This window comes from Bos grunniens, chromosome 22, assembly GCF_055505025.1.
Source record: "Bos grunniens cultivar Pamir isolate PY7600 chromosome 22, Bosgru_T2T1.0, whole genome shotgun sequence".
Lineage (NCBI taxonomy): Eukaryota > Metazoa > Chordata > Mammalia > Artiodactyla > Bovidae > Bos > Bos grunniens.
The window spans coordinates 56,221,385-56,235,969 of record NC_141186.1 but is presented as its reverse complement, the minus strand read 5'-3'; the positions used below and the strand labels follow the sequence as shown (position 1 = coordinate 56,235,969).

Sequence of the window (14,585 nt, the reverse complement as noted above, 5' to 3'; positions counted from 1 at the left end):
TGGAAAAGAAATGCAAAAAAGCAAAATGTCTGTCTGAGGAGGCCTTACAAATAGCTGTGAAAAGAAGAGAAGTGTAAAGCAAAGGAGAAAAGGAATAAGCATCTGAATGCAGAGTTCCAAAGAATAACAAGAAGAGATAAGAAAGCCTTCCTCAGCAATCAATGCAAAGAAATAGAGGAAAACAACAGAATGGGAAAGACTAGAGATCTCTTCAATAAAATTAGAGATACCAAAGGAACATTTCATGCAAAGATGGGCTCAATAAAGGACAGAAATGGTATGGACCTAACAGAAGCAGAAGATATTAAGAAGAGGTGGCAGGAATACAGAACTGTACAAAAAAGATCTTCAAGACCAAGATAATCATGATGGTGTGATCACTCACCTAGAGCCAGACATCCTGGAATGTGAAGTCAAATGGGCCTTAGAAAGCATCACTACAAACAAAGCTAGTGGAGATGATGGAATTCCAATTGAGCTATTTCAGATCCTGAAAGTTGATGCTGTGAAAGTGCTGCATGCAATATGCCAGCAAATTTGGAAAACCCAGCAGTGGCCACGGGACTGGAAAAGGTCAGTTTTCATTCCAGTCCCAAAGAAAGGCAGTGCCAAAGAATGCTCAAACTACCACACAATTGCACTCATCTCACACGCTAGTAAAGTAATGCTCTAAATTCTCCAAGCCAGGCTTCAGCAGTACGTGAACTGTGAACTTCCAGATATTTAAGCTTGTTTTAGAAAAGGCAGAGGAAACAGAGATCAAATTGCCAACATCCGCTGGATCATGGAAAAAGCAAGAGAGTTCCAGAAAAACATCTATTTCTGCTTTATTGACTATGCCAAAACCATTGACTGTGTGGATCACAATAAACTGTGGAGAATTCTAAAAAAGATGGGAATACCAGACCACCTGACCTGCCTCTTGAGAAACCTGTATGCAGGTCAGGAAGCAACAGGAGTCACTAGTGGTAAAGAATCCGCCTGCCAGTACAGGAGATGCAAGAAACACAGGTTAGATCCTGGGTTGGGAAGGCCCCCTGGAGCAGGAGATAGCACCACACTCCAGTACTCGTGCCTGGAAGATTTCATGGGCAGAGGAGCCTGACGGACTATAGCCTCTGGGGCTACAAAGAGTCAGACACGACTGAGTGACTGAGCACACACACACACAGATCATGGACATAAGAGCTAAAACCATAAGACTTTTAGAAGAGTCAGTTTGAATTATACAGTGTTTTCTTAAATATCTACCAAAAGCAACAAAAGAAGTAGATAAATGGGACTGTATAAAAATTAAAATTTCTATGCTGCAAACAAAACCATCAAGAAAGTGAAAAGACAGCCTATGAAATGAAAAGAAATACTTGCAAATCATTTATCTGATAAGGAACTTGTGTCTGGAATATTTAAAGAATTTTTAGAACACAAAAGACAAGTAACCCAATATAGAAATGGGCCAAGGATTTGTATAGACTATTTTTTGAGAGGAAGTATACAAATAGCAAATAAGCACATGGAAGGTGCTCAGCATCATTCTTCATTTCTTTGCAACCCTATGGACTCTTCCAGCAATGGAATTCTCCAGGCCAGAATACTGGAGTGGGTAGCCTTTCTCTTCTCCAGGGGATCATCCCAACCCAGGGATCGGATGAACTCAGGTCTCCTGCATTGCAGGTGGATTCTTTACCAGCTGAGCCACAAGGGAAGCCCAAGAATACTGGAGTGGGAGCCCATCCCTTCTCCAGTGGATCTTCCAGACTCAGGAATTGAACTAGGGTCTCCTGCATTGCAGGCAGAATCTTTACCAACTGAGCTACCAGGGAAGCCCACTTTACATACAAATAGCAGATAAGCACATGAAAAGGTGCTCAGCAGCATTAGACCCCAGTTCACACCCAAAGCCTATGATCAAAATACAAATGAGAACAGGTGTTGATGAGGCTGTGAAGAAATTGACCTGCATACATTGCTGAAGGAATGTAAATAACATAGCCACTTTGGAAAAAACAGTTTGGCAGTTCCTCAAAATATTAAAGCAACTATGTGACCTAGCGATTCTACTCCTGGGTATCTACCCAAGACAAATGAAAATATATATCCACACAAAAACTCTTATGCAAATGTTCAGGGCAGGGTTATTCATAAAAAAAAAAAAAGGCCCGAAATGCCTATCAACTGAGAGATGGATATATAAAATGTACATCCACCCAGTGGAATATTATTTAGCCATAAACAGGAATAAGTACTGATAGGTGCTCCAACATGATGAACTTTAAAAACATCATGCTAATCAAGAGACCGTGTATTGTGCAGTTCCACTCATATAAAGTGTTCAGAATAGGAAAATCTATATATAGAGAAAGTGGATTAGTCTGTGTGGGGCTGAGGGTGGAAGCAGGGAAGAAAAGTGACTGCTGGTGGTACAGGGTTTCTTTTAAGGAGGCTGAAATGGTCTAAAGTTACATGGTTGCATAACCCTGTAAATACAGTAAAAAAAAAAAACAAACCCACCATAGAATTATGTGCTTTATATAAGAATTATATGGTATGTGAATTATATCTCAAAAAAAAGAAAAACCTGTTTAAAATGAATATTATGTTGCACATATCAGCTTCCAGTTTGAGCTCCTATTCCTGACCACTCCCACATCAGGAGTCCTGGGCACTAACCTGCTCTGAAATGCTGTTTTAATGTCACTTGCTGCTTGAGGCAGAGTCTGTATCTTTGTATGCCCTGAGTCCAGCACAGCTCCCGGCACTTAGAAGCCACCCAGATATTTACTGAACGGAGATGACAGGAGTGTGGCAGTTCGTCTAAGAGGGAAAGTTAGCCTGCCAGTGTCGTAGAAACCCAGGGCTTCCTGCACCCTCTGCCCTGCCCCTCCCATATACACATCATGACAGCAGTACTGTCTGCTCACTGTGGACAGAGTATCCTCTGATACCTTAATCACTGAAACCTAAAGGCAGTCTTGTGAGGTTCGTGTGACTGTTGCAGAGAAGGAAGCTGATTGAGAAAGGTTAAGTAACTCACCCCCAGTCTCCCAGGGATATGGCCAGACCTGAGAGCCGGGCCTTTCCGCTCACACCTGACTGCTGGGGACGTGCTGGAATCATGGAGCAGGCCAGCTCCAAATGCACTACAAGCCTCTGAATTTGTCTTACTTCAGGTCAAGGAGAGATTACCCTTTGTCTAGCCATCGCATTAGACAGGCTGTTCTCTGGCTTGGGCAGTTAAGAGTTAAACTCCCATAAAATACAAGTCAGCAGTCAGTTTTTCCTCAATCTCTGTATTTTGTTGTGAGCGTATCTGTGGAGGTAAGAAAAATTGATTCTTAGGATCAGATGCTGGTTCATGCTGTGTCCACAATTTTATTCATTTTGTTCTGAAGCAGCGGGTGATAAGCCCATTTGCTTGCTGTTCCCCATGGCTGAGCTGGTTCTGCTGCACAGCAGTGGGAGAAATCCAATTCAGCAGACATTTATGGATCTGCCTTCATGTGCCAGGCAGCGGGCGTGGAGCCGGGGTCACAGGGACGAATACGCTTTGGTCCCTGTTTGCACAAAGTCCTTAATGTTTCCCAGCTCCTTTCATCGTGGCCGGCAGTTGTTGTTTGGGGAGGGTTTGGATCGTCTGCCTTTAAATTTTGGTAAAATACAGTCCCTCTCTCAGAAAGTTACTGTCTAAAATGTAAGAGCTTTTGTTTGTTAAATGTACAGGAGGTAAGGAGGTGGCATAAATATTTAGATCTCAACAGTGGTGCACTGATGCTTCAATTCTGAGCCAGCTGTGTGAGACTCAGAGTTAGATGACATTTCATCCCTTCAGGGAGAAGTAGAAAACATTTATAGGCTCTGAATGAAAGCATGAGGGTATATACACAATTCAAAGTCAACCCAGCTGCCTCTCCATTCACATTTGCTGGGACAGCATGTCTGTGCATCCGTGAACTTACTTCAGAACGCTAGAGGTAGTGAGCCAGCATTACAGAAGTGAGGGAAAGGGGGGAAATTACAGGGGAGAATTACAGAGTGAAGTGAAGTTAGCACCTGAAATGTCACTGCCCTGATCCTGGGACGTGGCCGGGCCTTGGGCAGGTTGTTGTTGCTCCTTGTCCTCGTCCGTGAGACTGAGGATAATCAGCACCTTCCTTGTCAGACTTGGCATCCTTAAATGAGACAGCAGATGTGGAGCACATGCCATTAAAGAGCCCACAGTAAATGTGTCTCTTATTAGAGTAAACATAACCATTTAAAAATAGTCTTTTGTCTTGTTTTTTTACAAAGTTGTTTCCTTTTGGTACTTTTGTGTCCTGGCTTCTCAGCTGCACATTATTCCATGGTCATTTTCCATCTCTGTGTGTGGTTCCGGTAACTCTTAGTGGGTGAGCCCTGGTCCACGGTTGGTGTGGGCGCACCCTGGTCTACGGTTGGTGCGGGTGCGCCCCAGTCCCCGGTCAGTGTGGGTGGTCCATGGTCAGTGTGGGTGGTCTGTGGTCGGTGTGGGTGGTTTGCGGTTGGTGTGGGTGCACCCCAATCCATGGTCAGTGTGGGTGCACCCCGATCTGTGGTCGGTGTGGGTGGTCTGTGGTCCCTGGTCATTGTGGGTGGTCCATGGTCTATGCTTGGTATGGATGCACTGTTCCCCTGTTGAGGGACATTTGGTTGCTGCCAGGATTTCAGTGTTGTAAATCGCATATTAAAAAGCAGAGACATTACTTCGCCAACAAAGGTCCGTCTAGTCAAGGCTATGGTTTTTCCAGTGGTCATGTATGGATGTGAGAGTTGGACTGTGAAGAAAGCTGAGCACTGAAGAATTGATGCTTTTGAACTGTGGTGTTGGAGAAGACTCTTGAGAGTCCCTTGGACTGCAAGGAGATCCAACCAGTCCATCCTAAAGGAGATCAGCCCTGGGTGTTCATTGGAAGGAATGATGCTAAAGCTGAAACTCCAGTACTTTGGCCACCTCGTGCGAAGAGTTGACTCATTGGAAAAGACTCTGATGCTGGGAGGGATTGGAGGCAGGAGGAGAAGGGGACGACAGAGGATGAGATGGCTGGGTGGCATCACCAACTCGAAGGACGTGAGTTTGAGTGAACTCCGGGAGTTGGTGATGGACAGGGAGGCCTGACATGCTGTGATTTGTGGGGTTGCAAGGAGTTGGACATGGCTGAGTGACTGAACTGAACTGAAATTGTGCTTCAGTGAAGAGCTGTGTGTGTGGAGGGTGTTCACTGGCTTCCTGGGAGACCTCAGGCCGGTTCCATCGTCCCCGTGTCCCTGTTCCCTTCCTGCCATGTGGGGAGGCGGCAGTGCCCACCTGAGGGGACGGCCGTGTGGGCAGACGAGGTAGGATGATGACCCAGATCCTCAGCAAGCTTCACCTCCTGGCCTCTGTTTGGGTTTGGGGCTTGGGGCTCGCTCTCCAGAGATGAAGCTTTGTCAGTCACAGCTTCCAGAAGGACTATAGCAGTGTACGAGTCAAGAGCATTACGTGAGAGAACCAGTTTCTCTACCCTCTCACTAGCAGTCATCCTCGTGTGTAATTGTGTAAACAAACAGAAAATGCTGTCGTCTGTGTTTGAGCGGCTCGTTAGGGCAGTGAGAGGACAGGACTCACTCGAGCTCACTGCCCTAACTAGTCCCCACCTCATCTCACAGAGGTCAGGTTCCAGAGGCTGTCCATGAATCTTTTCCAAAGCTTGTCTCCACACGGTCCTTTGAAGCTTAAAAATCCAGTGTATTTTATTCTTCACTGAGGTACATACTTACTGTTGGGTATCTGATAATTTTTCCAACAATTATGGCCTGATGTCGGAGCTGCCCTATGGGCCCAGCAGCATGCCCCTTCACTCACCAGGACTCCCTGTCCCAGGGGAGCCCCCTGTATGGGCAGCATGGACCCTTCTAGGGGGCTGCGCTGGCTTCTGGGCATGCACATAGGCAGGGCTGGCTTCTGGGCATGCGCATAGGCGAGGCTGCACCCTGGCCCAGGAGCTGCCTGTGGCTGCTGGCCTGCAGGTGGTCCGGACTTGTCCACGGGAGACTGGCTGTAGGGCCTGCAGTGGTTCCGGCCTGCTGGATAGCAGGCTGGTGCTGACGGGCTGGACGGAGGACACCAAGATGGCCCTGACCAGCAGCGGAATAATCATGGGTGGAATGAGCTCCTCAGGAGGGTGGCCATCAGCACCTCTGTCCCCAGGAGGAGGCCTTGTTGCCTCTTGCTTCTCTAGATCAGCAGTTCACCACTTGCAACTTTTTAAAGGTATATCTGCTTTAAAGTTCATCTTAAATGTAATCTGTGTCCTTGTCAAATATAATAAGGTTATTTATATTCACAGAATACCTCAAAAGCCCTCATACAAATGCAGTAGGCAGGGCCAAGCTGAGTGAGCAGCACCAAGGATGAGATAACACACAACTCCCGTCTCTGATTGGTCACAGGCAGAGTTTTGTTAACAAGATGAAAGTTTATAAATAGAGAAGCTTATGCATTGGAAAAACAAGTGCATATTAACTGTCAGGGTGACTTCCTTCTGTACTTCGGTATATTTTAACTGGCTAAAGGGCTTTGTTGTTTGAGAGGCTCTATTTTCCCCAAAACAAGTGCCTGCATTCCTGGGCTGCTGTGTTCACGTCTTGAAGGTGAAAAAGCCAGTGTTTCGAGTGAGAGATCCTGCCAGGCTGACCTGGTGCAGTGTCAGCTGGGGGGCTTTGGTTCACAGGTCATTTGGGGGCCTGCAGTCCACAGGGCAGACTCTGAAGTCGCAGTGCGAAACTGGTTTTGTGCTTATTTTAACCAGGTGACTTTCGGATGGTGGTTGGAGAGGATAAGGCAAAAGTGTTGAATATCGTGAAGCCCAACATGGCCCACTTCCGGGAGCTGTACGGCAGCATTCTGCAGGAGAGCCCCCAGGTGGTGTATAAGGCCCAGCAGGGCAGCCTGGAGGTGAGCGGTCAGTGGGACATCACGGGTCCGTCCTGAGGCAGGAGCCCGTTTAAGGGGAAAAGTCGAGTGCGCAGTGTGACCAGTGTGGTAACTATTCACAGAAAGTGCGTTTTGCGTGTAAACGTGTTCTCTGTGTGTTTGAAATAAGGCTAAAAGGTCGCATAAGAAACTAGTGACAGACAGGAGGCTGCCTCCGGAGAAGGGCCAGGGGCTGACATGAGCCGGGTGGGGGCCGGTCTTCACCGTGTGTACCTTTTTTGCCATTTGAACTTCTTGCTACATATATTAATTATTAATCAGAAACAAATAGAAGCAAACTCTGAAATTACCTTCTCTTCGCCTCCAAACCCATCTGCCTCCCAGAGGTAGTCTTATTCACAGGTTGGTGTGTTTGCTTCCAGATCTCATTGCATGCGCTTCTGTGTGTATTTGTACATGTATAGACATGTAGGAAGTGGCTTGGTCTTTTTCATTTGGTTTTATTTTACATAAATGTATTCATATATGTTATTCTGAAGCTTGTTTTTCCCCCACTTGTTATATGTATTGTGTCCTGGGACTTTTCTTTTGACATAGCAGACAAAACTTTCTTTCAAGGCAAAAAAATACTAAATTTTTTGAAAATAAAGAAGAGCCCCTCCTTTGAGAAATGTAACTTGGATTTAAGATTTTTTTAACTTTAAGATTCATGGTTTTTTTATCTTTAAGATAACACCATTCTACTTTTTTAATGCTCTTTCTTTTCCAACTAATACAAGCAATTAATATCATGTTGAATAACAAATTAATGGTATTTCTAGAACTGAAAGGCAACTTTAAAAACTAGGAATTATTTTGAATGTAACATTGGAGAATACACCATGAATGCCCAGAAAACCCACCACTCAGTTTAACAGATTTTGCCGTGTTTGCTTTAGATTGAGGTTTTTTGTTTTTAATTTTTACTTTTCTCAAAGTGATGCCTGCACACTTTAAAACCCAGGTGATACCCCAAGGTTTTGAACAAAAAACAGCAGTTCCGTGCTGCACAGCTTCCTACTTGTCTGTGCTACTTCCCAGAGCAACTGGTCTCATCTCCTTCACTGATTCTTCTGGTGTTTACTTCCATATTTACAAGTAAAATGACTTGACTGTTATTTCTTGATTTTTAAAAAAGTTTTGTACTTTTTTTGTTATCTTTTTATGGAACGTGAGGTTTTTTTACTCTCATGCACTCCATCCACACACACACACTCTTTCATGCTCTATCTCTTTCTCTCCCTGTCTCTCCCCACCACCACTCACCTATGCTCCATATATAGTTATTACATGGGCTTCCCAGATGGTCCATCTGGGAAAATGAATCCATCCACTTGCAATGCAGTAGACCCAAGTTCGAGCCCTGGATCAGGAAGATCCCCTGGAGGAGGGCATGGCAACCCACTCCAGTAGTCTTCCCTGGAGAATCCCATGGACAGAGGAGCCTAGACAGCTATAGTCCATGGAATTGAAAAGAGTTGGACACAACTGAGGTGACTGAGCATGCATGTATAATAATTATTATATAATTTTAAATTAATAGTCAATATTTACTTTATTAGGACAACTGGCTTTTTTCATTGCTGAGATATACTACTGTGAAATTTAGTTTCCTGTACAACTTTGTTTTTCTTGGAGTTAATCAGTCCATTTGTTCTGACTTTCTTGATTTTCTCATTGTTGTTGTTCAGTTGCTAAGTCATGTCTGACTCTTTGCAACCCCATGGACTGCAGCACTCCAGGCTTCCCTGCCCTTCACTGTTTGAGCTTCCTTGAATTTACTCAGACTCACATGCCTTGAGTCAGTGATGCCATCCAACCATCTCATCCTCTGCCAACCCCCTTCTCCTCCTGCCCTCAGTCTTTCCCAGCATCAGAGTCTATTCCAATGAGCTGGTTCTTCACATCACATGATGAAAGTATTAAAGCTCTAGCTTCAGCATCAGTCCTTCCAATGAATATTCAGGACTGATTTCCTTTAGGATGGACTAGTTTGATCTCCTTGCAGTCCAGGGGACTCTCAAGAGTCTTTGCCAGCACCACAGCTTAAAAGCATCAGTTCTTCGGTGCTCAGCCTTCTTTATGGTCAAACTCTCACATCTCTACATGACTACTGAAAAAGCCATAGCTTTGACTAGACGGACCTTTGTCAGCAAAGTAATGTCTCTGCTTTTTAATATGCTGTCTAGGTTTGTCATAGCTTTTCTTCCAAGGAGCAAGCATCTTTTAATCTCATGGCTGCAGTCACCATCTACAGTGATTTTGGAGCCCAAGAAAATAAAGTCTGTCACTGTTTCCATTGTTTCCCTATTTACCAGAAAGTGATGGGATGGGATGCCATGATCTTAGTGTTTTGAATGTTGAATTTTAACCCAGCTTTTTCACTCTCCTCTTTCACTTTCATCAAGAGGCTCTTTAGTTCCTCTTCACTTTCTGCCATAAGGGCGGTGTCATCTGCATATCTGAGGTTATTGATATTTCTCCCAGAAGTCTTGATTCCAGCTTGTATTTCATCCAGCCCAGCGTTTCTCATGATGTACTCTGCATATAAATTAAATAAGCAGGGTGACAATATACAGCCTTGACATACTCCTTTCCCAATTTTGAACCAATCCGTTGGTCCATGTCTGGTTCTAACTGTTGCTTCGTGACCTGCATACAGATTTCTTAGGAGGCAGGTAAGGTGGTCTGGTATTTCCATCTGTTTAAGAATTTTCTACAGTTTGTTGTGATCCATACAGTCAAAGGCTTTAGTGTAGTCAATGGAGCAGAAGTGGATGTTTTTCTGGAATTCTCTTGCTTTTTCTATGATCCAACAGATGTTGACAATTTGATATCTGGCTCCTCTGCCTTTTCTAAATGCACCTTGAACACCTGGGAGTTCTTGGTTCAGGTACTGTTGAAGCCTCACTTGGAGAATTTTGAGCATTACTTTGCTAGCGTGTGAAATGAGTGCAATTGTGCAGTAGTTTGAGCATTCTTTGGCATTGCCTTTCTTTGGGATTGGAATGAAAACTGACCTTTTCCAGTCCTGTGGCCACTTCTGAGTTTTCCAAATTTGCTGGCATATCGAGTGCAGCACTTTACCAGCATCACCTTTTAGGATTTGAAATAGCTCAGCTGGAATTCCATCACCTCCACTAGCTTTGTCTGTTATAATGCGTCCTAAGGCCCACTTGACTTCACATCCAGGAGGTCTGGCTCTAGGTGAGTGACCACACCATGGTCTGGGTTATCTGGGTCATTAAAACCTTTCTTGTGCAGTTCTTCCATGTGTTCTTGCCACCTCTTCTTTTTTTTTTTTCTTGCCACCTCTTCTTAGTCTCTCTGCTTCTAGTTCCTTACCATTTCTGTCCTTTATTGTGCCCATCTTTGGATGAAATGTTCCCTTGGTATCTCTAATTTTCTTGAAGAGATAGCTAGTCTTTCCCATTCTGTTGTTTTCCTCTATTTCTTTGCATTGATCACTGAGGAAGGCTTTCTTACCTCTCCTTGCTATTCTTTGGAACTATGCATTCAGATGGGTATATCTTTCCCTTTATCTTTTGCCTTTCGCTTCTTTTCTTTTCTCAGCTATTTGTAAGCCCTCCTCAGACAACCATTTTGCTTTGTTGCAGTTATTTTTCTTGGGGATGGTTTTGGTCACCACCTCCTGTACAGTGTTACAGACCTCTGTCCATAGTTCTTCAGGCACTCTGTCTATCAGATCTAGTCCCTTAAATCTATTTCTTACTTTTACTGTATAATCATAAAAGATGATTTAGGTCATACCTGAATGGCCTAGTGATTTTCCCTACTTTCTTCAACTTAAGTCTGAATTTTGCAACAAGGAGCTGATGATGTGAGCTATAGTCAGCTCCAGATCTTGGTTTTGCTGACTGTATAGAGCTTCTTCATCTTTGGCTACAAAGAATATAAACCATCTGACTTCGGTATTGACGGTCTGGTGATGTCCATGTATAGAGTCGTCTTCTTATTTTGTTGGAAGAGGATGTTTGCCATGACCAGTGTGTTCTCTTGACAAAACTCTTTTAGCCTTTGCCCTGCTTCATTTTGTACTCCAAGGCCAAACTTGCCTGTTACTCCAGCTATCTCCTGCCTTTCTACTTTTGGATTCCAGTCCCCTATGATGGAAAAGACATCTTCTTTTGATGTTGGTTCTAGAAGGTCTTGTATTTTGTACATACCTGTAACTAATTCACCCTCAAACTCTCCTACAGATCTATGAAACATCTTACATTGTAGACAAACACATCAGGTGTTTTCTCTGTTTCTTGCTTTTCCTGGGGACATTCTTCCTGGAGTCCTGAGTCCCCCGTTCCTTTCATGACTGGGTGCTTTCTAGACACGCTGCACAGCTCTTCTCTGGAGCTTTGTTTCATTATCACCTGAGAATTTCTTCCCCTCTCCTTTTGCTAATTTTTGGTTTTCTTGAACTTTTCCTCTTTCACAGTTTATACTTTTAAGTACTAAAATGTGTACTTGTGAAAGAGGTAAATTTTTTGAGATCCTATACATCTGGAAATTCTACCCTTAAACTGATGGATGAGTTTAGGTTAGACATCAGATTCTAGGCTGGAAGTAATTTTCCCTCAGAAGTTTTTTAAGTCATGGCTTTATTTCTTCTAGTTTCTTCTGTTGCACCAAAAAGTCCAACAGGGACTTCCCCGGTGGTCCCCTGGTTAAAAATCCACCTTGCAATGCAGAGATTTGACCCTACATGGATTTGACCCCTGGTTGGGGAACTAGGGTCCCACATGCTCTGGGGCACAGCCAACATATTAAAAAAAAAAGAAAGGTCCAACAGTATTCAGATTCCCTATCCTTTGGATGTGATCTTTTATCTCTCTGATACTATTTAGTGTTTTTTCCTTTTTTTCCAGTATTCTTAAATTTCATGATGATTTGCCTTTGCCTCGTGTATGCTTTTTCATCATTGTTGCTATCATTGTGTTTTGCTCGGCCACACCACACATCTTGCGGGATCTTGGTTCCCTGACCAGGGATGGAACCTGTGCCCCCTGCAGTGGAAGTGCACTCACCACTGAGCCTTCAGGAAATTCCCATGGTTTTTTCATATTATTCTGGCACTTTGTGACTCTGTTCTGGAAATGCACGATGCTCAATTCTAGGAAATGATTTTTTCATTTCTGTAATGAAATTCTCTTCTACCATTCCTTCATATCCATTGTCTTCATTTTTTTTCTAGAATTCCTGTTAGTTGTTGGACCTCCTTGTCTGGTTTTTTTCCCCCTCATTCCTGTTTCTTTATTTTTTTTTGTTCTGCTTTCCAGAATAATTTTTTGAGTTGATCTTCCAACAGATCTGTTGAATTTTTAATTTCCTCTGAATGTTCTTTTTTCATATATATATATATCGCATTCTGTTCTTGTTGTATGTCTGCCTTATTTTTCCTCGAAACCTGAAGAGGCCTGTCAGCGCACTTCTTCCTTAGTGATGAGAGGTAGAGATTTCCTGAGTTGTTTTTACTTTGGCGAGGATGTCCCAGCATACTCCAGATCTCTTGACCCCTGAAGACTTCCCTGCTGCGTTGGGCTCCTCAGACTTCATGGAGTTTCTCTTTTACCCTTTGGAGTGCATACAGCTACCAAGGCCGCCACTGTCCTTGCCCCTCACTACTCACCAGGTGACAGCAGCAATGTGTCCTTGATGTAGTGGACCAACATGAGATCACACAAAATAATTAGCTCGCTGCATTGTGAGGGTCGGCAAGTTTGACATTTGCAGGTCAAGCCGGAGACCCAGGGACGAGTCTGCTGTTCTCTTGAGTCCAAGGGCAGTCTGGAGGCAGACCTTCTGCCTCAGGAAAGTTTAGTCTTTCTTCACAAGGTCTTCAACTGACAGGATGAGGTCTGTCCACATTAAAGGGGGTCTTCTGCTGTTCAGTGTCTGCTGGCTTCGGTGTGAATTGCATCTAAAAAGATGCCTTTACAGTAACATCTGGACTAAAGTTTGACCGAGCAACTGGGCCGTGTAGCCCAGCCAGGTTGACATATACAGTGAAACATTGCACCCTGTATCCTTTAGGTCTACGTGTGACATCAGTCTTTGCCATTTCTCCTGGGATGTGGTTTTCTTTTTTCATTGCTCTTTTGACCAGAGGGCGAGAATGGCAGCTTCAGAGACTTCCACCTGGCCTTCTCCATCGGGACAGCTCCAACGCGCCATCTGAAGAGTATGCTTTCTAGGACTACTCTTGGTACCAGTTGTGTAGGATCAGGTTTGGGGAGTTTTGAAATGAAGACATCATCTGATTGATCGTGTGCTGGCACCGTGGAACTTGATGGCTCTTCTGAGCTATCCCCACTTGGAGGAAGGAGGCCAGGCCTTCAAACCCCTGCATTTTCCAGTCTTTGGAAAGAGGCAGCTCCCTTGGCTGTAGCCAGTTCTAGGAGGGACTCTGAGAAAAGGAGTCAGCCAACGTTCCCAGCAGGTAGCGGAATGAGTACCTTGGCCTTGAAGCAGGATCTGATTGGTACAGCACAGCAGCTGCTGTCATATGACTGTATCTGCTTTTTAAAAACGTCAGCCTTGTTGAGATATAATTCACATAGCATAAAATTTGGTGGTTTTTAGTCTCTTCACAGAGGTGTGCAACCATCACCACTATCTAATTTTAGAATATTTTCATCACTCCGAAGAGAAACTCCATTGCCGTTAGCAGTCCCTAGCTTCCCCTCCCCCAGGCAGCCACTAAGCTACTCTCTGCTCCATGGATTTGCTTGTTCCAGATACTTCTGTAGATGGAGTCGTACAACAGGTGGTCTTTTCCATATCTGCTGTTAAAATGCAATGTGACTCATAATTTAACTGCTTTCACATTCGTGTTTTAATGAGAACTAAAGAGTAAGGATGATTAGAATTTTGCAACTTCTTTGAACATGTCATCTAATATTTTGTTTTTAAACACATACTTTAAAGCAGAAACTCCAGTGCATTTGTTTCCTCCAGAGAAAGCAGTGGCAAATGCTATTTTCTGATTCCTCATATTACTCAAGCCATTTTGGCATCTCTAAAATTCCTGGAAGTTTCATAGGTAAAGACTTAGAGAAATATAAGATCCTATTGACTAATCTCAATACTCAGCCCCAAAATATGAGTCTATAAACGTCATTTCTAGCATATTTTACAGGATATTCACATTTTTGGGTCATTTATCTAGTGAAAGATAAGTAGAGATTGAATCCTGTGAATTTAGGAAAATCTCAATGATTAATATGAAACATTTAGGTTAAAGAAACCCTTCACCTTAGTGGAGCCTCTAACTAATAGCATTTTATTCTTTTCTGCAAAGACTTTATAGATAAAACTCGAAAATCCAGATATTAGGCATGTACTCAATAAATATTTGTTTAATGAAAAAAATGGTAGAGTGCGTGAATTCTGATTATTAAGAAAGATGGTCATATCTGAGAAATCTGAATCTAAAATTGAATACATTCGTTTGTCTAATTTTGTTTCTTACTGTTCTCTTCAAGTTAAAACCTAAACACTTGTTAAAATAACACAGGACATTGTTACTGGGAGAATAATGTGATGAGCTGTTGAGGGCACTGACACTGCTTCTCACCTTAGCAGGCAGTCGGTGTTTATACGA

General features: G+C 43.5%; 1 protein-coding gene across 7 annotated transcripts in view; it reads left to right on the top strand.

Annotated features, from left to right (window-relative positions):
• The window catches only part of LOC147348676 (phosphatidate cytidylyltransferase, mitochondrial), a 52,383-nt gene that overhangs the window by 25,586 nt on the left and 12,212 nt on the right, over nucleotides 1-14,585 (top strand). For 3 of the 7 annotated variants that reach the window (XM_086368576.1, XM_086368577.1, XM_086368578.1), the window contains exon 5: nucleotides 6,804-6,949. The exons of the other annotated variants lie outside the window; for them this stretch is intronic. In XM_086368576.1, the coding sequence (XP_086224702.1) occupies nucleotides 6,804-6,949 (146 nt within the window). The remainder of the gene's footprint in view (nucleotides 1-6,803; nucleotides 6,950-14,585) is intronic. 7 annotated transcript variants of the gene reach the window in all.